A 24,083-nucleotide genomic window follows, 5' to 3' on the forward strand; every position below is an offset into this window, starting at 1 on the left:
TTTTTGTAGAGAAGTTTCGCCATATTGCCCAGGCTGGTCTCCAATTCCTGAGCTCAAGGAATCCTCCTGCCTCTGCCTCCCAAAGTGCTGAGATTACAGGTGTAATTCATTGTGCCTGACCTTTCTGTGGGATTTCAAGGAAGGAAGAGATATGCTGTGTCTGCAGAAGGCCTCCTTGGTGAGGTGGCATTTACACTGTCCTTGAAAGATGGGTAAGACCAAGCTGTGTGAGGATGGAGGTCAAGAAAGGCAGTGAGTGAAAACAAAGGCATAAAGGTGTCTGTCGTTGTGGCCTGAGCCACCCCAAAATACTCTCAATATCGTGTATACTCATAGTATTAGCCAACCTCCTACTCCTCCTTCCACCTCCTCCTCCACCTCATGCCATCACTTTTCTCCTTAGATTGGGAACACTGGGCCACTTGGCTACCTTCCCAGCACCTGTGTGAGCTAGATGTGGGTCATTTTATAGATGAGCAAACAGAGTCCTGTTGAGTATAGTTTTTCCAGTAATCACAGGTACAGAAAGAACCTCTTCTGACATCCTTGGGTCATGTAAGCAAGCAATTCAGGTTCAAAATCATATTAGTTCAGTCAAAACTCTCCTGCTGGGTTGGAAGGTAAATGAATACACCTCCCTTTCTGACTTTATGAGTGCAAGTTTTTCCACTTGTAACTTTGCATCCTGTCCACAATCTGATTTGAAGAATCACTAACTAAGAACCAAATACTATATGTCATAGGACAGTTGTATTTTTAGGATAGTGGTATTCTTGGAGCTTAAGAATAACTAATCAAGATAAACAGGACTTCCGTGGAACAGACACACATAAACCATTCAGATCAATGAAAGGACGTGCCCGGAGTCAGAGAAAACCGTAGCCTACCCTGGGATGAGCTTTACCTTGTAGAGTGTGGCTGAGATTTTACTGAGTCACCTGGAGCAATGCTCTGCATTTTCTGGACTTTTCTGGAGGTGGAAGTAAGGAATGCAAAGTGACTATAATGAAGCCATCAAGGTGTCCTTAGCACTGTTGCTGGGCACATGATATCACTAGCTTATGGGTCTGGGAAAACCAGCCAATGATGTTCATATTAAAGCATACCTACACCTCTTCACCCATAATTCAAGCTGTCTTACGGGGTATGAACATCCAGCATTTCTGAATTTAGTTTGGGGTGACGGTGAAACAACAACCAGCTTGGTGGCTCTGAGAGGTCCTATTGATTTCTGTGAAATATCTCTTGTCTTACAGCAATGCTGGCCACATACAAGAAGTGGTAATAACTACATCATACTATGAGGCTTGAGCACTAGGAGGGATTCAGCCAATGCCTCCTGCCGAGCCAAAAACTAGAAGCAGCATTTGAAGCTGCGTTTATTCAAAGGCAACATAGATAGACAGGCCGGGTGCAGTGGCGCATACCTATAGTCCCAGCATTTTGGGAGGCCAAGACAGGTGGATCATTTAAGGTCAGGAGTTAGAGACCAGCCTGGCCAACATGGTGAAACCCCATCTCTACTAAAAATACAAAAATTAGCTGTGTATGGTGGTGCATGCCCATAATCCCAGCTACTCTGAGGCTGAGGCTGTAGAGTCACTTGAGCCTGAGAGGTGAGGTGAGGGTTACAGAGAACCAAGAGCACTCCACCCTGGGTAACAGAGTGAGACTCCATCTCAAAAACAAAAAACACACACACAAAAAAACCCATAGACAGAAACTGAACATCCAAGATGGCCACCAAACCAGACGCATACATACATGAAAACAACATAACATCAAACAAGGCAGACAATGTTACCAGAACATAAAATCATTATTAGTATTACACAAACATCCTCATCTGGCTCCATCATCATCTGATGGCTGTTACCAAACTGTTTTTGTAGAATTGAATATGGGACCCCATCTTGTTCCTGGCACACAGGGGGTGATGAGTGAATGGAAACATAGTCTGGCTCACATGGTCAAGGAATAAATGGAAGGCAATGGCCTTGACTGGACCCTGAAGGGTCCCCGATGGTTCATCATGAAAGGTTACTTTGGACAAGCTCCATCCCCACAGAGTGATGTAAAGCTCAATGAAGGAGGCTGGGTTTGCTGTCATACTGGGAAAGGAGTGCAGGCACCCAAATGTGTCACCTCCATGCTCACGATTTAAACTATTTCACTGTCAGCCAGGTGCGGTGGCTCACACTTGTAATCCCAGTACTTTGGGAGGCCAAGGCGGGCAGATCACCTGAGGTCAGGAGTTCGAGACCAGCCTGGCCAACATTGTGAAACCCTGTCTCTATTAAAGATACAAAATTAGCCAAGAATGGTGGTGCACACCTGTAATCCCAGCTACTCGGGAGGCTGAGGCAGGAGAATTGCTTGAACCTGGGAGGCAGAAGTTGCAGTGAGCTGAGATCGTGCCATTGCACTCCAGCCTGGGCAAAAAGAGTGAAACTCCATCTCAAAAAATAATAATTGTAATCCCAGCACTTTGGGAGGCCAAGGCAGGCGGGTCACAAAGTCCGTAGTTAAAGACCATCTTGGCTAACACGGTGAAACCCCGTCTCTACTAAAAATACAAAAAAATTGCCTGGGCATGGTGGCACACGCCTGTAATCCCAGGTACTTGGGAGGCTGAGGCAGGAGAATCCCTTGAACCCGGGAGGTGGAGGTTGCAGTGAGCCAAGAGCGTGCCATTGCACTCCAGCCCAGGTGACACAGTGAGACTACATCTCAAAAAATAAATAAATAACACACACACACACACACACACACACACACACAAACTATTTTGCTGTGATGCCTATGCCAGTGGCCAAGACAGCAGCACATCAGCGAGCACAGTTCCAGGAGCTCTGCTGGTGCCAGGTGGCAGTAATGCATGACATTCCTGCCCACTCTCAGCTGTCTTACGGTGTATGAACATTCAGCTTTTCTGAATTTAGTTTAGGGTGATGATGAAACAACGGCTAGCTTGGTGGCTCTGAGAGGTCTCTATTCACATCAATAGCTGTCTTCTGCTTGACAGCTGGTCCCAGGTGCAGCTTTCAGCAAATCCATCACCTGGGTTTATGAGCTGGGACAAAAATACACTTAGCTCCTTCATGGAGATTGACAGTGACATCACTGTGCTACAAGGAGCTTTGTGAGACTGGGTTCAGCTCAAAAAGTTGCCAAACCTACTTGACCATAAATACTTTCTCCATGTAAGACCTGTTTTTTGTTTTTGTTTTTTTTTTTTGAGATGGAGTCTCACTCTATCACCCAGGCTGGAGTGCAGTGGCGCGATCTCTGCTCACTGCAAGCTCTGCCTCCCAGGTTCACGCCATTCTCCTGCCTCAGCCTCTTGAGTAGTTGGGACTACAGGTGCCCATCACCATGCCCGGCTAATTTTTTTTTATATTTTTAGTAGAGATGGGGTTTCACTGTGTTAGCCAGGATGGTCTCGATCTCCTGACCTCGTGATCTGCCCGCCTCGGCCTCCCAAAGTGCTGGGATTACAGGCGTGAGCCACCGTGCCTGGCCTGTAATACCGGTTAACATTGGATAAGTATTTAAGAAAAAATCTACCTTGTGGCAATTTATGTATAAATAATATTTCACACAGTTGTTAAAATTTTTTTGTAGCCTAAAATAATTCTTAGCAATTTTTGTTTTTCTTTATTAATTCCTTGTATCTATAATCACTTGTGCTAAAGTCACCCATTTTCCCCAGTAATACAGGTTTAATATTCTCAATCCTTACCACTTTGCCCTCACACAGAGGCATATATCCATGCTACTTTTTTTTTTTTTTTTTTTTTTTGAGACTGAGTCTCACTCTGTTGTCCAGGCTGGAGTGCAGTGGCGTGATCTCGGCTCACTGCAACCTCCACTTCCTGGGTTCAAGCAATTCTCTTGCCTCAGCCTCCTGAGTAACTAGGACTACAGGTGTGAGCCACCACACCCAGCTAATTTTTGTATTTTTAGTAGAGACAGGGTTTCACCATGTTGGCCACGCTGGTCTCAAACTCCTGATCTCAGGTGATCCACCCACGTCAGCCTCCCAAAGTGCTGGGATTATAGGTGTGAGCCACTGCCCCTGGCCACATGCTACTCTCTTAAAGACAGAGGACCTGGGGGCGTGAGGGCTTGAGGAAGGTGGATGTTGTTCAGAGACGTGAGCTCCAGGCTAGGGGAGGGCGGAGCACACTCCACCAGTGGTTCCCAAACTTGGCTGCTCATTGGAACCACCTGGCAAAGTTTTCAGTCTCTGATAATTGGGGTTCCCCTCACCATCCCCATCCCCCAAAGACTTTGATTTAACTGGTCTAGGTAGGGCCTGGGCATGGAGATATTTTAGCAGCTCAGGTGATTCTAATGTGCCGCCAGGGTTGAGCACCACTACTCTGTATTATTTGCTACTTGGTAGTTAGGTCTGTGGCCAAGTTGGCAAGAGTTAGGTGGAAGAATACTAGAAGAGGCAGCAGGGGCAGCCCACACAGTGGCAGTGGGATGGGTTGCAGCACAGATGATTTGGTGGACCAACATGAACAGGTGAGCAGCATGACCAATCCTGGCCTTAAGCACAATGACCACTCATGAGATGATGATGGCGGTGCTAATGAAGAAGTTCCTAGAGGTCAGATATTTCATTTTCCCACAATGGATGATGGGATGCTCTTGTATGCTGCGTCCCATTATTTGTGGTAGTTATGTTCTATAGTCACTGTGAACACTGAATTAGCGAATACTGAGTCACTGTTTCTTAGGTTCCTGTGAGTCTCTGGACACAACATTTTCATTACATTATGATTAATACATAACCTTATATGGTGTGTGTTTCTGTTTAATGGACACCTTATTTAATATATGGCTGATTCATTACGTTGAGTTCACAGCCAATAGCACAGTAGCTCCTGCCTGCAGGACGGTGCTCCAGTGGGCACGCCACAGCCTCTGGTGCTTAGCAACAACAGACAGCACTTTAGCAAGCTCTACGCTTCGGGCCATTTATTTTTATTTTTATTTTTTAAATTTTTTTATGGTGGGGGGGGGGTCTCACGATATTGCCTAGGATGGTCTTGAACTCCTGAGCTCGAGCAATCCTCCCACCTCGGCCTCCCAAAGTGCTGGGATTACAGGCATGAGCCACTGAGCTCAGTTGCTTGGGGGCCATTTTAAACAGCAAAATCACCAACAAAAAGCACAGAAGTGTGGAAAGCATAAACTAAATGGACAGCAAAAAGAATACAAGAAGGCAGAGAGCATCGCCTTGTTCCACTATAGCTGGGAGGGTGTGCGTGGGGCAACTCAAGATTTTTACTGCTCTGGGATGTGCATATCTATGAGTGACTGGGAAAACACCTCAAGTATTGATTTTGGGATTACAAATACATTTTAGCAAGTAGATAAGTTCACAAATATGATATCTGCAAAAATGAGGATACACTGTACATAACGTATTTACAATACTGCCTTCTCTTGCCCCGCCCATCGTATTCCTTCCTTTCTTCAAAGGCCCACCTATCCTGTCAAGGAGCCTTAATTGATTTGCACCCTGCCTCTGATCACTGCCTTCTGTGCTCAATTTAGAGAAAACTGGTGAGATAAATCAGTCATCAATCAATTAACCAATCAATCAATACTAATGAACTATTTTAAAGCACCCAACATAATTTCTGGGAGGTAGAGTGGGGAATAGATAAATATAAAAGGCAGTGCCTTCCCAAAAGGAGTTTACCAGTAGTTGAGGAGACAAGCCTAACATGGGCAAACAATGCTAAAAATTACCTAGGTCTAGTTTAAAATAAAATGTTGCACACCATACATGCTACAGATGCTTTAAAAAGTTGCCTATCAATAGGAGCTTTAAATAAAACTTTCCTGAGAAATAGAACTTTCATGGGACATTAAGAAGGAAAGACAGATATGGAGAATGATTGAATGAAGTATTCAGCAAGTATAAATGCAGCCTAAGAAGTGGAAATTAGCATCGTATCGTTTTTTTCCAAATAAGAATGAAGAGATGAACTTAGTGAGGACGATTTTGTGAGGAGTTAGGGAGTTGGGGAGCTGGGTGCAAGCTCAGGTCAGCCTGATGATGCTTTGTTCCTTACCCCGAGAGACATTTTACCAAAAACACTGACAGACATTCCTGATAGATTAACCAATACCAAACGTTTTTGAATCCTATTCTTATTTGCCACACACGTTTAGTCAGGATCTCAAGGATTCATCAGTAGCAGCAGATACTTTAATGTAGGGTTAATATATTTGAGAGGTCATTCTTAAGAAAAGTCTAGGCAATAGGCCCTCAGGTAGTGAATTATTCCGTAGGATTCATTGTTTTTTGTTTCATTTTGTTTTGTTTTGTTTTCATTTTTCTATTTTTCTCCATAGGATTCTTGATAGGTTTCAATCACACACCTTCCCATGGGTATTTCCATGGGTAACCCACCCCTTCTCTTCAGCAGTAAACTAACAACTACATACCAGTGAACATCACAGGTATAAACCACCTTTCTTCTTTTAAGGAATTAGTATGCAAACTTTAGTACTCTTTTCCTAGTAACAAATAACTGCTGTATCAGATTGTGTCACAAGGCAGCTGCTTTGACTTATTGCTCTGTAGCTGGGGCCAGCCTCTTCAGAACATTGTTAATGAGAGAAAGGAAGTGCTTTGGGCAGTGTCTGGCCCATCAGGCCCTCTGTAAATGTTTGCTATTAATGCAATGCTGAGATCCCAGTGAACAGAATCTGGCTTAGAAGAAGTGGGTATCCACGGTGCCCGAGCCTAATCTTACATCTTGGATTTGTAAGTGGCATTTATTGAGTTGAACATGAGCTTGAGCACGCGGTCACACATTCTTTCAGCAAACACTGGTTAGGCACCAGCTGCTACGTGCAAGCACTGCCCTACATGTTGGGACGCAGCTGTAGTAGGAATGAAATAACGCCAGCATTCCTGCATGCGGGCAGTGCGGGCCCTGTACAGAAAGGTACACGAGATAGGCATCCTCACATCCATTGTCCTGGGAGGAAACTGAGGCTTTGAGAAACGGAGAACTTGCCGGGCCATTTGACTCTACGTCATCCCCTCCCCCATCAATGCCCTGAACAGCCTCCTGTACACCCTTAAGGAACTTACTTTGTAATGATTATTAAGAACTCAACGAGACCCCGAGCATCACCTCGGCACATCGCATCCTTTCTCTAGAGAACCCCTAATGTTGGAAGGGATCAGAGCGCACCTCCTCCGCTCCTGGGAGCACCCCCTTCCTAATAATACCTTGGGGATGGGTCGGAAGGAAAGGAAAGGAGACGCGAGAGGTGTAGTCGATGTGCCTGCGAAGCCCAGGCTCCTCCGGAGATCCTTCCGTCCGTCCCTACAGGAGAAGGCTGGCCCGGGCTGCTCCACTCCCCGGAGCTGCAGACTGAGTCGCCAGGTTTCTGTGCCTTCAAAGCCCTGCGCGACGGCCACACCAAACACCCAAATCTTGGGCAGGGACCAAACGGTCACTTCCCCGCCCTCCGGGCTCAATATGCAAATCCGAGCACCAGGAAGTAGCTGGGACCTCTCGGCCGAGCCCAGAGACAGCCAGTTCCTCTCCCGCCGCGCCGGGCCGCGCTGCCGCTCGCTCCCCGGCCGTGGCGCCTCCGGGCCAGACGCGCTGCAGCCTCCAGCCCGCGGCAAGCGGGGCGGCCGCGCCACCCCCGGCCCCGCGCCAGCAGCCCCTCGCCGCGCTTCCAGCGTTCCCGGCCAGCAGCCTCCCCATACGCAGGTCCTGCTGGGCCGCCCCGTCGCGTCCCCCGCTCTGAACTCAAGTCACCGTGGAGCTCCGCCGCCCCGAAACTTTTACTGCGAGCGGGTGAGTCCTCTGCGCGAGCCCAAGGGTGGGCGCGGGCACGCGGGCAGTGGGTGCAGGGGCCGCGGCTGTGCCACCAGCCGGAGTCCCGGGCGCAGGGTAGACTCGGGGCCGGGGGCATCGGCGCGGCCCGCGGCGGCTTCCTGGCCGCACCGCCTCCGGGCCCCGGCGGCGAAGGCTCTCAGATGTCTTCAGCCGACGGGTGACCGGGCCCGCGGGAGCCAGGGCGCGGGGTCTGAGGCTCCGCAGGTGTCCGCCGCGGAGCCGCGCAGGGGAGCGGTGGGAGGTGCGGGCGCGGGGGCGGGCTCACCGCGTGTCCTGCCCGGTGAGGGCCCGAGGGCCGGCTTCTGTCCCTGCTCCGGCCGCTCCTCGCACACAGTGGGGAAGCCGCTGCCCTTGCGGAGCGGGCGCGCGGCGGGGATACTAGAGAGGACTCCTGGGATTGTGCAATCTGATCTCCCCTCTGGACCCTGGGTCCCCTGGCAGTGGGAGATGGGGCTCGGCCGGCGCCCTCTCGAGGCCCGCGGACAGTTGCCCTCCCTGGTGGCCCCGGGCAGGAGCGTGACGTCGAGGGGCTGCGGCGGAGGCTGGAACTCACCCTCCCGCTGCGGCGCCTCTCGGCCTGCCGAGGAGCAGTCCGGTGCTTTTGCCGGCTGAGAGGAAGCGAGAGTTATTTTAAGAATTCAGGGGTTGCCTTTCCTTCGCCTTGGGGGAAGGGCGTTTAAGAGTCAGTTCCCACTTTCCTGCATTCTCTGGGCCCATGGTGGCATCTTTTGCTTGCGGTGCATTCGTAACTTTCCAACAGCCTGCCTGTCATGTAGATTAGCGGTTGTGTCTTTGTATATCCGTGTGTGTTAATTATCCCAAATTCGCCCTTCTTCACCAGCTCAGAATCTAGGCCTTGCACTTTTCTGGCTGTATATTTAGGGGACCGATTATTGAAATTCCCTGTTTGAGTTTCTTCATCTTTGAGAGAGCATATATACCTCAGGGGCTGTTTAGCACACACAAAGCCCCTAGTACGTACCAAGCATTTCATAAACGATGTTACTGTTATTTATTGCAGTTAATTCTATTCATATAAACGAGGCTTCTTGGTTCTTTGAGCTTGGTGATGTTGAAGCTAAGACTACCATGTCAGATTTAGCCATCTGACCTTATTAGTAAATCTGCTTAATAAATACATGAGGGATTTGCTGTCCCAAAGCAGGGCCCAGTAGTCTGACTTTCCCTAAAGAACTAGCCAATAAACTGGTGGGCTACAGGGATGTTTTCTCTGTACAGCCAACACCTAAAGCCATGCCCTGGGGAATAGGCACTGCAAGAACCCAGGCCTTACTAAGCCCTTCTTTGTAAGAGTAAGCTTTGTTGGGAAAGGGTGGGATCCAGTTAGTCCCTCCATTCTCATTTGGAGGTAAGCAGGTAAGCGCTTTGAGGCCTGAATAAATTTCACTGCATCATAGAGTCTTTGGTGACTGGGCCTCTTTGGATGTAAATGTGTGGCCCTTTTGCTGAGTGAAGGATAGAGGGCAGCAGATGTAAGGGGAGAGAAAGTAGGAGCCAGGAACCTTGAGTTTTGGCCTCTTCCATCATTTAATATGCTGTGATTTGGGATAAGCCACTTGGGCCATTTATTCAGCCAAGATCTCCTTTATAGCAGCAGCCAGAGTTACATTGATTTGTCTGCAGGTTGATAGTCTGTATTAACCATTACAGTGGAAGCTCCATGAAAACTGCTTCATCTGTCTTGTCCAAAATGATAGCCCCAGTGCCTGGTACATAGTAGGTGCTCAGTTAGAGATTACTTGGAAGAAGGAGTGAAGGCCTCCTGTGAGCTTGCCCTATGCAAAACTGAGGACATAGGGAGATGAAGAAATAGAGCTGGTCCCTAAGGTGTTTGAAGCCTACTGGCCCTTTCTGTTGTGGTTTCTAAAACGGGGATTTGAGAGGCTTTGTTGACTGTAAAGTTACCCAGCACTGAGTTACCCACATTTAGTGTTCTAAATGAGAGTCTCCACTCAGCACCGCTCTTCTCTACTTATTACTGGAAGAGAGGTCCTGATGTGGGGTGGTTAAGATGTTTCCTGCAAAGGTAGTTGGCCCAATCCAGAAGACCTACATTATTTTAGAGTCATTGGTGTTACAAAGGTAGGTGGAAACTTTGTAATCCCGCCCCTGCCCTCCAATAGCTTTCTTTTAGCAGAAAAGTGGTCCAGCACTGTTCAATGACTTTGAAAGCCTTTTACTTCTATCTGCAATATTTGTTTTTAGAAATAAATCACCAAAAACATCTGAGATTCCAGTTGGTTCACATGACTATGTGGAGTTGTAACTTAACAAAATTAAATCATATTATTCATGTACAAACCCATACTAACTTTATAAATAAGGACACCATGTATACATGCCCACAGCAGGGAACATTGTTATAAGCTCACTCCTACTGATGATCTCAGTGATGCATGGATGAGTGTTAACATTGAAAGGCCACCACAATCATTAGTCAGGACATTGATCAATGTCACATTGATAGCAGAGATAGCCTCAGACCTTTTCTGGCTCTTCCTAACGATGATGGTGAAGGTGTTAGCACCTTTCATTTGTTCAGGGCTCTGAAGTCTTCCTGAACTCTAATTTCATTTGAACCTCTTGTGGCTCCTATAGGATGGAGAGGGACAGATACAGAAAAAGATTCAGGGGGTTGTCTAAGGTCACAGGCTTGGTTAAGTGGTACCATTAGGAGTAGTAGGTATGTTTTTTGGCTCTTTCTACTTGTCCACCTTTGGACTTGTAGTGTGTGCTCAATTACAAATGCCTCTCAACTTATGATGAGGCTGTGTCCCAATAAACCCAATTGTAAGTTGAAAATACTGAAAGTAGAAGATGCATTTAATACACTTAACCTACTAAACATTATAGATTAGCCTAACCTACCTTAAACATGGTCGAAACACTCACATTAGCCTACTGTTGGACAAAATCATCTGACACAAAGCCCATTTTATAATAAAGTGTTGAATAACTCATGTAATTTATTGAATACTGTATTAAAAGTGAAAAATGAAATGGTTGTATGGGTACTTGAAGTACAGTTTTTATTGAATGCCTAATGCTTTTGCACCATCGTAAAGTTGAAAAATCATTAAGTTGCAGACCATCTGTGCTTAAAAGCAAATAAATAGTTCATTTAACAAACATTTTAAAAGTGAAATCATGAGTTAATTTTCTTTTATCACTTAATTGTCTGAACTAAGTGGCTAACTGCTCAGGACATAGCAGATGCACCATCAAGCTGGGCACTTCAAGCTGTCTTCTAGAAATGAATTTCTGTGCTTTTTAGCACTGCTTTTTGCTTGGGGGTGGGAAAGGGTGGTCTCCAGTAACTGCTAAGATGACACCTATACTGGCTGCTGTCCGAGCAGCTCTAGTGACTGTCTTGGGGGCAATCAGTTGCTTATTGGTTAATACAGAAGTACCTGAGTAATACTTTGCAGAAGGACTTTCCCCGACCTGTGCTGGGAGTGTCTCCCTGTAAACTTTGCCAACCTCCTGGTTATTTTATCAGTGAGAGCATCATTTAAGTGAAAATATAAATTAAGGAGACAGGGCTCATAGGACGCACATTAAAACACCTGATCATTTTGAGCACCTGCTGTATGCAAGGCACTGTTCTAGGCCAACAGTATAGATATACATTGCCTCCCATCTTTTAAGGCTGATAATGAAGAGAAGAACATGGAAGAGGAAGTTGTTGGGTTTTTTTTTTCCAGTCAGAAATACTGAAAGATTTCTTACAGCTGTCTGGTTTCCTGATACTTAAATTGTGAAACTTTGAGTTCACTCCATTATCATTTCTAAAATTTATTTTGAATAAGTTCCCTTTCGGGGGAGATACCCATGTGTAGAGAATGGTATGGAAATCTGCCAATGGAGGGATTAGAAATTTTGTCAGTTTAAAGACTTGAACCTTTTGAGATTTTTGTTGTTGTTGTTTTGTTTGTTCTTCTTTTCTGAGATGAAGGCTCACTCTGTCGCCCAGCCTGGAGTGCAGTGGTGCAATTTCAGCTCACTGCAATCTCCGCCTCCTGGGTTCAAGCAATCCTCCCTGCCTCAGCCTTCTGAGTTGTTGGGATTACTTACAAGCATATGCCACCACACCCAGCTAATTTTTGTATTTCCTGTAGAAATGGGGTTTCACCATGTTGGCCAGGCTGGTCTTGAACTCCTGACCCCAAGTGATCTGCCCGTCTCGGCCTCACAAAGTGCTGGGATTACAGGTGTGAGCCACTGCGCCTGGCCTTTCTGGGGTATCTTTGGCTTAAGTTAGTTGGAACGGCTCTCTTTATTTTTTATTCTGCCTCCCACTGAAGAGACAGAGTTTTCGCTCTTGTCACCCAGGCTGGAGTGCTTTGGTGTGATCCCAGTTCACTGCACCTCCATCTCCTGGATTCAAGTGATTCTCCTGCCTCAGCCTCCCTAGTAGCTGTGATTACAGGCGCCCGCCACCATGCCTGGCTAATTTTTGTATTTTTAGTAGAGATGGGTTTCACCATGTTGGCCAGGCTGGTCTTGAACTCCTGACCCCAAGTGATCTGCCCGTCTCGGCCTGACAAAGTGCTGGGATTACAGGTGTGAGCCACTGCTCCTGGCCTTTCTGGGGTATCTTTGGCTTAAGTTAGTTGGAACGGCTCTCTTTATTTTTTATTCTGCCTCCCACTGAAGAGACAGAGTTTTCGCTCTTGTCAGCCAGGCTGGAGTGCTTTGGTGTGATCCCAGTTCACTGCACCTCCATCTCCTGGATTCAAGTGATTCTCCTGCCTCAGCCTCCCTAGTAGCTGTGATTACAGGCGCCCGCCACCATGCCTGGCTAATTTTTGTATTTTTAGTAGAGATGGGTTTTACCATGTTGGCCAGGCTGGTCTTGAACTCCTGACCTTAGGTGAGCCCGCCTCAGCCTCCCAAAATGCTGGGATTACAGGTGTGAGCCACTGTGCCTGGCCCTGTCTTGTAATTTAGAAGAGCAAGTTTAAATACTTGGGATGATGTATTAAAAAGCCTCATCCATGCTGACAAGAGCAGGGCCTGTAGTAGCCTTTGTTGTTTATCCTCTTCATCCTGTTCTGTACTTCATTTTCTCTCATTACTGAATTAGCTGGCAGCATTCCTTATTTGCCACAGAGCTATTTCTTAAAAGCTGTACTTACACTCAGGATACAGTTTTCCTTGGTATAGAACTCTTCCATGGCATTGCTCTTTCACTGGGCTTTATTAACCCTCAGGCTTCCAGTACCCCTTCTTCTGCTCTCCCCAGTTCGTTCCCTATCATCTTACAAAGGCTTCTTCAACCAGGAATTGGCATGAGCTGACCGTTTATGGGAAGAGATTGTCAGTTAATCTTATTATTGTAAATGCTCAGTGTTCAGAATGCTGCTACTTAAATGACATCCTATAGAACTGCATGAATCGGGATACATTTAAAGAATCCAGTTAAGTGGCTGTTTCTTGATGGTTGAGGCTCTGCTTTTGGGTTGTAGAACACTGGGAAGAAGTCTTCATAGCTCAGATAGTTTTTTAGTTGGTCTCATTTCCTTTCTACAGTCCATGCTTCAGGCAAAGTTACATATTGCCTGCCTGCCCACACCTTTCTGTGAGCATCTGAAATCTTGCTCACTCCTCTTTATTGACACCAGACCATACTGGTTGGAAGCTTCTTTCCAGTCCCCGCTTTCCTCCCTCCATTGGTAAAACATCTGGTGGGGAGGTCTTCGTGTGGTCTTTGGGCCTACCCTTGGGCGCTGGTACAGTGAGACTGGAGAGATGGGTGTGTATTCATTCTGCCTCCCACTGAAGCAATGACGTCTTCTTGGTGTTTGGGTCTCTGGGTGCCCCCACTCTTCCTGTAAATGTTAACCCCCACGGAGGTGAGGGGAATGGAGAAGCTTATCTCAGAGAGGCTCTCTGGAGAGGGAGGACCACTTCTGCTTTCCAGGGGGAAGCTGTGTCACGGAGAGCAGAACTGTAGCCTGATGCTGGAGAGAAAAGGCCCCAGAGGAGGCAGGCAAGGAAGTGATACTTCCTCCACCCCAGGCCCCTGGGTCATTTGCCTGCAGCCCCACCTTCCTTACCACCCAATGCTGCGTTTTCCTCGGGGTTCTTTCTACCCTCTGCTGCCCTCTGCATTTTCGGTTTGCCCTTAAGTGAGGGGTGGGGCGGGGTGGGAGAGAGGAGCAGTCTAGAGTCTTAAGGGCAGAGCCTGCTTTGCGAAGCCCACCCTGGCCACGCCTGACTTTTTCAGCAACGGAAAAATGTACATTTTGAAATTCCCCGTCATGGAAAGTGTTATGAAACTCTTGGGTAGACGTTTCGAAATCTTTTAATGTTCAGGCTACATAATAATTTTTAAATACTAACTATAATAATTCAGGACTATTTTAAAAATTGTTAAATTCCTTGTTAAATTCTTGGGATAGAACAGTGGCTGTCAAACATCTTTTTTTTTTTTTTTTGAGATGGAGTCTCGCTCTGTCGCCCAGGCTGTAGTACAGTGGTGAGATCTCCACTCACTGCAACCCCCACCTCCCAGGTTCAAGCGATTCTGCTGCCTCAGCCTCCCGAGTAGCTGGGATTACAGGCATGCGCCAATGCGCCACCATGCCCGGCTAATTTTTGTATTTTTAGTAGAGACAGGGTTTCATCATGTTGGCCAGCCTGGTCTCGAACACCTGACCTCAGGTGATCTGCCTGCCTCGGCCTCCCAAAGTGCTGGGATTACAGGCATGAGCCACGCGCCCAGCCTGTCAAACTTATTTGACCACAACCCATAGCAAGAAACATTTTACCTTGTGCTCAAATACACATATCTGTAGGCAAAACAAAATAGAAAAAGGAAAATACAATCTGGTGGAACAGCCCCTCCCCTTAACTTGCAGGGGAATGTGGCCTGGAGCAGCTTTTCTGAGGTAGGATTGGCCAGCTCCATCAGAGTTTGTTTGTTCTGATGCATAATAGATATACATAGTTTCAGGGCACATGTGATAATTTAATACATCATATAATTTGTAAAGATTAAATCAGTATTTGCGATAGCCATCACCTTAAATATTTGTTTTCTTTTTAAATGCTGAATCTTTTGAATTCTTCTAGCTGTTTTGAAATGCACAATAGTTAATTGTGAACTCTAGTCACCCTACCAGGTCTTATTTCTTCTATCAAACAGTATATTTGTATCCATTAATCAACATTTTTCATCCCCCCCTTCCAACGTACAGAGATGGGCAGTCCAATAGGGAGGTTTATTAAACAAACACAAATTAAGTCACATTCATATAATGGGATACTTTGTAAATATCTTAAAAGATAAAACATTCAATTACAGTTACTAATATGAAAAATTTTTTTTCAAAAGCTGAACACGGCCAGGCGGCCAGGCGCAGTGGCTCTTGCCTGTAATCCCAGCACTCTGGGAGCATGAGGCAGGAGGACTGCTTGAGCTCAGGAGTTCGAAATCAGCCTGTGCAATTTGTCTCAAACAAACAAACAATAGCAAAAGAGCTGAACACAAACTAGTAGATGACATGATACCATTTCTGAAATAAAATATTCATATATGGACACATCATCTATAAACTGCATTTCAAACAATTTTTATACTAAGATCTTAATAGTGATTATTTCTGGGTGACAGTTGAGTGCTGTTTTTACTTCTGTACATCTTTATATTTAAAAGAATGAGCATCCCATATATACATAAATATATATATAAATCCCACATATAAATATATACATAAATCCCATATAAATACACACACACACACACACACACACACACACACACACACATATATATATATATATTTTTCCTGAGACAGAGTCTTGCTCTGTCACCCAGGCTGGAGTGTGATGGTATGATCTCGGCTCACTGCAACCTCCACCTCCCGGGTTCAAGTGATTCCTGTGCTTCAGCCTCCTGAGTAGCTGGAATTACAGGCACACACCACCATGCCCAGCTACTTTTTGTATTTTTAGTACAGACAGGGTTTTGCTGTGTTGGCCAGGCTGGTCTCGAACTTCTGGCCTCAAGTTATCTGGCCGCCTCAGCCTCCCGAAATCCGGGGATTACAGGCATAAGTCATTGCGCCTGGCTCCTTATATGATTTTAAAACGGCAGGATATAAGGAGCAATGGAATGAAGCCAGTGGGACTGCAGAAGGCAGGTGGAAGCAGACAGGGAACTTTGGAGCTAGAGTGACTTGAAGGACGCTTGATGGATATAATTGTAAGAGTCCTGTCTCAGGAGAGCTGATGCGCTGTAAATGTTGTAAATAGAACATTTTCTTAAAGAACCTTCCACTGCTATGTTTAGTATTCAGTTTAGCAAACTTTTCCTGGGTAACTACTGGGAGTCCCGCACAGTGTTAGGAGTTGGGGTACACACCTGCCATGTTGGTGGAAATCCTGAAGGGAGTGGGCCACACACCCTGGAAGAAGGGGCTTTCCTGAGGAAGGACAGCCTGACTATGCAGGGATCATTCCACATTACCGGAGCTTGTTCCAGAGAGGCAGTGGGAGGCTCCACAGGCAGGCTTGGAGGGTGCTTGGCCCTAATACCAAATGTTGGACTTCATGGCATTAACGAAGGGGAATCACTGGAGCCTTTTAGTATGAAGCTAATTTTTTTGTCCATCACAGGCAACTTCTTGCCTACACTCTTTTACAATATGGCATTTATGACATAGCCAAGAGTGAAGACACGTTGAACACTGACTTAATGCTTTGAGTAGGTGGAGAGTTGAATGACTCAAGGCTACTTCTCTAGAGATTAATTTGAAGCTAGAAAGTAACATTTATTTCTGTTTTCTGTGACAGCAATAGGCTTAAGCTTGTAATCGTCATCTGCAAGTAGGTACTTGACACCTCCCCTAAGTGACCTGGAGAGTGACAGATACAGTAATGGATACAATCCTTGCTTTTTTGTTTTGTTTTGTTTTTGAGACAGAGTCTCACTCTGTCATCCAGGCTGGAGTGCAGTGGCGCGATCTCACTCACCAGGGATTTGGCCACCACGCCTGGCCGAATCCCTGGTTTTAAGCAAAATTTTAATATGGAGTTTATGGTTGTTGGTATAATGAAATGCGGCACCATAGCAGTTGATTTTTGTCTTTCAGAACCACACTGGCTTTTTGTATTGTTTCAAACTTGATAGATGCCCAATGTATGTAACAAAAATTTTCCCTCATGTGTATTTCTTTATTTATTTGTTTATTTGTATGTTTTGAGATGGGGTCTCACTCTGTCGCCCAGGTTGAAGTGCAGTGGTGCTATCTCAGCTCACTGCAACCTCCACCTCCCGGGCCCAAGCCATCCTCTCACCTCAGTCCTGGGTAGCTAGGATTACAGGCCCCGCCACCAGGCCTGCCTAATTTTTTTGTTTTTTGGGAGGCCAAGGCAGGAGAATAATTTGAGCTCAGGAGTTTGAGACCAGGCTGTAATCCCAGGCTGGAGTACAGTGGTGCAGTCATAGCTCACTGCACCCTTGACCTCCTGGGCTCAAGCCATCTTCCCACTTCAGCCTCCAAGTAGCTGGGACTACAGGTGTGTGCCACTATGCCTGGCTTATTTTTTGTAGAGATGGGGTTTGGCCATGTTGGCCAGCCTGGTCTCAAACTCCTAAGCTCAAGGGATCCACCCGCCTCAGCCTCCCAAAGTGCTGTGCTGGGATTATAGGCGTGAGCCACCACACCCAGCCCATGTATATTTATCGAGTGCTGTATGTGATGATAGTGGGTGGTTTGGGGGAATACCAACATAAATAAGTGGGAGGTTTCTATCCTAGAGGAGTTTATTGTGCTCTGTTCTCTCTGGATTGTTCACAAACCAGAATGCCGATCAATGACTTTGCTAGGGTTGTGGGTGGGCGACTTGCTCAGGAGATCCCTGGCACCCAAATGAGTGCCCAGAAATCACTCTGAATGGTCAAAAGTAAGGCAGGGCAGGGCGGTAGAGCACAGGGTGTCGAATTAATTTCATGTAGGGGCTGAAATCCCAGGTCTGTCCCTTCCTAACTGTGGGCTGCTGCTGGCAAGGTGCTGGCCTTGCTAGCCTCAGAGTCCTCATGTTTAAACCTCAGCAGTTTGTCTTGAGTGTTCTAGGTTACAGTGGATTCCAAACTAGCCACAAGTGAAGCACATAGCTAAATGGTAGTCATTGGTATTGTTATCAAAAGCAAGTTGCTTAGCTGGGTGAAGTGGCTCATGCCTATAATCCCTGCACTTTGGGAGCCTGAGACAGGTAGATTGCTTGAAGCCAGGAGTTCAAGGCCAGCCTGGGCAATAAAGTGAGAACCTGCCTCTATAGACAAAAAAAAAAAAAGAAAAAAGAAAAACAAATAAAAATTACTCAGAGTGCAGTGATGTAATCCTATAATCTCAACTACTCAGGAGACTGAGGCAGGAGGATTGCTTGAGCCCAGGAGATTGAGGCTGCAGTGAGCAATGATTACACCACCACACTCCATCCTGGGTGACAGAGCGACAGCCTGTCTGTAAAATAATAATAACAATAATAAAAAGAAAGTTGCTTAAGATGGCTACTATAAAAAATGAGAAATCATGATGAAATCATGTCATGTTAAAAAAGAACACAACAACAAAAATCAGAAAATAACAAGTGGTACCAAGGATGTGGAGAAATTGGAATCCTGTGCTTTGTTGGTGGGAGTGTAAAATGCTACAGCTATGATGGAAAATCATATGGTAGTTCCTCAAAAAATTAGACATAGAATTGCCATGTGATGCAGCAATGCTGCTTCTGGGTATATACCGCAAATAACTGAATGTGGGGTCTCAGAGATATTTGTACACTTGTGTTCATAGTAGCATTATTCACAATAGCCAAGAATTAGAAGTAACTCATGTTCATCAATGGATGAAATAAAATGTGGTTTACACGTACATTGGAATTTTTTTTTTTTTTTTTTTTGAAACAGGGTTTTACTCTGTCACCCGGGCTAGAGTGTGGTGGCACCATTACAGCTCACTATAGACTTGACTTCCTGGGCTCAGGTGATCCTCCCACCTCAGCCTCTTGAGTAGCTGAGACTACAGGTGCATGCCACCATGCCTGGCTAGTTTTTTGTATTTTTTGTAGAGATAAGGTTTTGCCATGTTGTCCAGGCTAATCTTGAACTCCTGGGCTCAAGCAATCTACCTGCTGCGGCCTCCCAAAGTGCTGGGATTGCAGGCATGAACCACCGTGCCCAGCCATATGATGGAATGTTATTCAGCCTTTAAAAAAAGGAAATGCTGGCTGGGTGCGGTGGCTCATGCCTGTAATCCCAGCACTTTGGGAGGCCAAGGTGGGCGGATCACCTGAGGTCGGCAGTTTGACACCAGCCTGACCAACATGGAGAAACCCCATCTCTACTAAAAATACAAAATTAGTCGAACATGATGGTGCATGCCTGTAATCCTGGCTACTTGGGAGGCTGAGGCAGAAGAATCACTTGAACCCGGGAGGCGGAGGTTGCAGTGAGCCGAGATCCCGCCACTGCACTGCAGCCAGGGCAACAAGAGCGAAACTCTGGCTCAAAAAAAAAAAAAAAAAAAAAAAAAGGAAATGCTGACACATGGTACAACAAGGACAAAACTTGAGGACATCATGCTAAGTGAAATAAGCCAGAAACAAAAAGACAAATACTGTATGAGTCCACTAATGTGAGGTTCCTCAAATAGTCAAATTCATAGAGACAGAAAATAGAATGGTGTCTTCCAGGGGCTTGATGGGGGAGGGAATGGGAAGTTACTGCTTAATGGGTACAGAGTTTCAGTTTTGCAAGATGAAAAGAGTTCTGGAGATGGATGGTGTGATGGTTATACAAGAATATGAATGTACTTAATGCCACTGAGTTATATACTTAAAATAGTTACTATATAAATTTTATATTGTGTTTATTTTACCACAACTTTAAAGAATGAAAAAAAGTTGCTTGATGAGCAGATACGTGTACAAATAGACAGAGGTGTCCTTGAGGATATTTCATTAAGTTTGTTAAATTGCCCTTCTTCTGGCTGGGTATTTACCTACCAAGCAGACGGGTGTTCACTTTTTTGGCAGAGAGAGGACAGGATCTTTACTCTTCGTCATTTAATACATGGCCACGTGGATTGCTGGCCAACAGTATATTGAAATGGCTGTGATGTGGGAAAGGGAATGATAATGGAGAAATTTACAAAGGCAGAGATTGTGGATTACAAAGTAAGGAGAAACTTCTAACCATCAAAGCTGCCTGCATGGGTTCTGGAGAAGGGTCCTTCTCCATCATTAAATGTTTGTCAGCAAAGGCTAAGAGATTCTTACAAGACCTCTTAGAAAAGGTTGCATTAAGGCCGGGGCGCAGTGGCTCACACCTGTAATCCCAGCATTTTAGGAGGCCGAGGCAGACGGATCACGAGGTCAGGAGTCAAGACCAGCCTGGTCAACATAGTGAAACCCCATCTCTTCTAAAAATCCAAAAATAGCCAGGTGTGGTGGCACACACCTGTAGTCCCAGCTACTTGGGAGGCTGAGGCAGGAGAATCACTTGAACCTAGGAGGCAGAGTTTGCATTGAGCTGAGACCACGCCGTTGGACTCCTGCCTGGGCGACAGAGCAAGACTCCGTCTCAAAAAAAACATAAATAAAAAAGTTGCATTAGATGGCTCTAAAAGGTGCTTCCTGATTTGATGATACGGTTATATTAATATTTCTAGCCATGCACTCATTAACTCCAAATTACATAATAAGAAAATATCTTTCTTTTTTTTTTTGAGGCAGGGTCTTGCTCTGTCACCCAAGATGGAGTGCAGTGATACCATCATAGTTCATTGCAGCCTTGAACTCCTGGGCTCAAATGATCCTCCCATCTCGAGATCCCAAACTCCTGGGATTACGAGCATGAGCCATTGTGCCTTGCCAAAGAAAGAATATTTCTGACACAGTTCTTTCTAACAGGATTCGAGGGAATTTTTTAAAAAGTTTTCCCAATGCAGGAGTGTGTGTGTATGTGTGTTTAAAATTTAAGTATAACACTTACATAGAAAAGTGCAGAAAACAGAAGAATCTAGCTGAATGCAAAGGCTTGTGTAACCACCCCCATGATCAAAAAGCAGAATGATGTTGACCCTCCCCCAAGCAGTACTCCCCTGAAAGGCATCTGCCATTCTACTTCTAGTTTTTGTTTAGTTTCCAGTGTAGGCTTCTAAACAATAAAGTGTAGGGAATTGAAAAGCAGTACAAAGCCATTTGGTTTGGCAAATAAACAGATTTTCAAGCTGTGGGTTTGGCTACCACCGGCATCTCTCTGTGTGTGGAATTTACTTGCAATTCAACTGGAGAGCAAGACCTCGTCCTGTTTTACCCTGGCGATTCAGTTGCTAAAATTCTCACACATGAGTTTGATCTGAGCCTTATTTAAATACCTTTTTATTCATCCATTAATTAGTAAAATTAGTTGGCATAAGCCATATATAGCTGGTTTTTCTGCACAGCCAAGTAAATTTATAAATGCAAATATGTGGGTGTGATAAGGGTGGTTTCCACTGACCCACATGTAATCAAACATCCTGTTATATGACACAGTGCCAGTCTGTGCATAGGCATTTGAAAGTACTAACTGGGTTTGTGAATTCAGTGATGCTATTCTTCAGTAAAATAAGGACTCATTTTTCTGATGTTAAGGAACACAGCACCTTTGTTACTGACTGTTATTTCAACTTCTGTTTCATGTAGTTTTGATATTTATTTTTGTTGGGGGTGACAGAGAGAGGCATAATTGACCCGTGGCATTTGTTAATCCATGAAGTCATGCTTCACTTATGCATCATTCAGAAAACACTTCTTGGATACTCACTACTCATGAATATGCATGCATATGACTTGCAGTCAAAGCCATGAGTTCTCAATAGCAAAACTGTTCCAGATATACTCAGAAAGTTAAAATGTTTAAAAAACTTTTTTTTTAAAGAAAATTTTCCTTTTATTTTTGTTGTTTTGTTTTGTTATTTTTAGAAGCAAGGTCTCACTATGTTGCCCAGGCTAGAGTGCACTGGCCATTCACAGGCACGATTATCACTCACACACTATGGTCCTGAGATCCTGGGCTGAAGTGATCCTCCTGCCTCAGCTTCTCGAGTAGCTGGGACTAGAGGCATGTGCCACTGCACCTGGCTTAGTATAAATTTTTGTGTCACACAAGATATGAAGAACATGCACAGGCACTGGACCCATCTGTGGGTTCATCTTTCTGTGGGACCCACTAAGGGACCCATCTTTCTGTGAAAAAGTCACAAGTGAAGTCTGGGCCATGCAAGGAATAACCATACCCCAAGAGAACATGCTGAGCCTGTAGTTTGCCTGTCTGCATCCCCCAACCCCCCCAGCTTATTTTTATTTTATTTTTTACTTTTTATTATTTTAGACAGGGTCTTGTTCTGTTGCTGAGGCTGGAGTGCAGTGGCATGGTCATGGCTCCTGCAGCCTCCACCTCCTGGGCTTAAGTGATCCTCCCTCCTCAGCCTCCTGAGTAGCTGGGACTAGAGGTGCATGCCACTGTGCCAGATTAACTTTCTTAATTTTTTTTTTTTTTTTGAGACAGTGGTCACTCTGTCACCCAAACTTAAGTGCAGTGGCTCAATCTTGGCTCACTGCAGCCTCAACCTCCTGGGCTTCAGGGATCCTCCCACCTTAGCCTCCCAAGTAGCTGAGACTACAGGCATGTGCCACTACACCTGGCTAATTTTTTTTTTTTTTTTTGACGGAGTCTTGTTCTGTTGCCCAGGCTGGAGTTCACTGGCGCTATCTTGGCTCACTGCAACCTCTGCCTCGTGTGTTCAAGCGATTCTCCTTCTTCAGCCTCCTGAGTAGCTATTATTACAGGCGCCTGCCACCATACCCAGCTAATTTTTTTGTATTTTTAGTAGAGACGGGGTTTTGCCATGTTGGCCAGGCTGGTCTCAAACTCCTGATCTCAGGTGATCCACCCACCTCAGCCTCCCAAAGTTCTGGGATTACAGGCGTGAGCCACCATGCCTGGCCCGCATGGCTAATTTTTGTATTTTTTGTAGAGATGGGGTTTTGCCATGTTGCCCAGGCTGGTTTCAATCTCCTGTGCTCAAGTGATCCATCCATGTGCTTCAGCCTCCCAAAGTGCTGGGGTTACAGGCATGAGCCACAGTGCCAAGCCTAAAATTTTTTGTATAGTTGGGGATCTCACTATGTTGCCCAGGCTGGTCTTGAACTCCTGGTCTCAAGCGATCTTCCCACCTGCTTCAGCCTCCCAAAGTGCTGGGATTACAGACGTGAACCACTGCAGCCAGCCCCAAAACCTCCAGTTTATTTCCTCCAGCCACAGTTCCTGATGCTTGGCATCTCTGCGTTTTAACTGCTTGTCTCTGTTAGCAACTGCTGGATGCTACAGAGGATTTGAACAAAGAGTGAATCCTGAGAATGGAGGGAATATTGGACTAAGGAGCCTGACCAGAGCAGAACAGTTTCCAAGTGAAGAAGTGAGTCCCTTAGTTGGAAATAAAGTAGGAAGAGATGGGGAAATAACTTGGCTGGATTCCTTACTAATCTTGGTGAAGAATATAGGTATGGATTAGTAACACTGTAGTAGCTAATGAAAAATATTCCAGGTTGTGAACTTTGGGGTGTCTGAGGAGCAGCATGATGTCGTAGTCATAAACTGAGAGTCAGGAATTGGTTTCTGGGCTGGGTGTGGCGGCTCACACATGTAGTCACAGCACTTGGGGAGGCCAAGGCAGGAGGATCACTTGAGGCCAGGAATTCAAGACCAGGCTGGGCATCATAGTGAGACCTCATCTCTACAATTTTTTTTTAAAGGAATTGGCTTCTAGTCAATGCTTTGTCAAATACCAGTCTTGGGACATTAGATGAAGTTCCTTCATCTAATGTTTTTCTAATACATAAAACAGTAATAACAGATTTTTGTTTGGTATCTCATCCAGTTGTTGCAAGGATTAAATGGAGTAATGTACCTGGGAGTTCCTTGAAGAGTCTAATTTTCTACCCAGTTTTGGCTGTTGTTTTAGATTAAACTGTACTACCCCGAGCCTTTTCTTGATTTTGGAGGATCCCTGCCCACTCCCTACTCATGGTACCCCTGGCCTGTTCTGGTAGATTCACTCATGCGTCGTCACCAGTCCTGTGGGGAAGTGGAAATTTGGTGTACATACCAGGTGCACT

At 45.6% G+C, this 24,083-nt stretch overlaps 1 protein-coding gene across 3 annotated transcripts in view; it reads left to right on the forward strand.

Annotated features, from left to right (window-relative positions):
- Positions 1-4,994: 4,994 nt before the first annotated feature.
- The window catches only part of LYN (LYN proto-oncogene, Src family tyrosine kinase), a 137,916-nt gene continuing 118,827 nt past the window's right edge, over positions 4,995-24,083 (forward strand). Inside the window, exon 1 of one of the 3 annotated variants that reach the window (XM_016959500.4) lies at positions 4,995-7,847. In XM_016959500.4, the coding sequence (XP_016814989.3) occupies positions 7,206-7,847 (642 nt within the window). In that variant the 5' untranslated portion in view covers positions 4,995-7,205. The remainder of the gene's footprint in view (positions 7,848-24,083) is intronic. The other 2 variants (XM_003311797.6, XM_528143.6) reach the window with 2 other exon arrangements.

The sequence above is a fragment of the Pan troglodytes genome, chromosome 7, assembly GCF_028858775.2.
Source record: "Pan troglodytes isolate AG18354 chromosome 7, NHGRI_mPanTro3-v2.0_pri, whole genome shotgun sequence".
NCBI classification, from domain to species: domain Eukaryota; kingdom Metazoa; phylum Chordata; class Mammalia; order Primates; family Hominidae; genus Pan; species Pan troglodytes.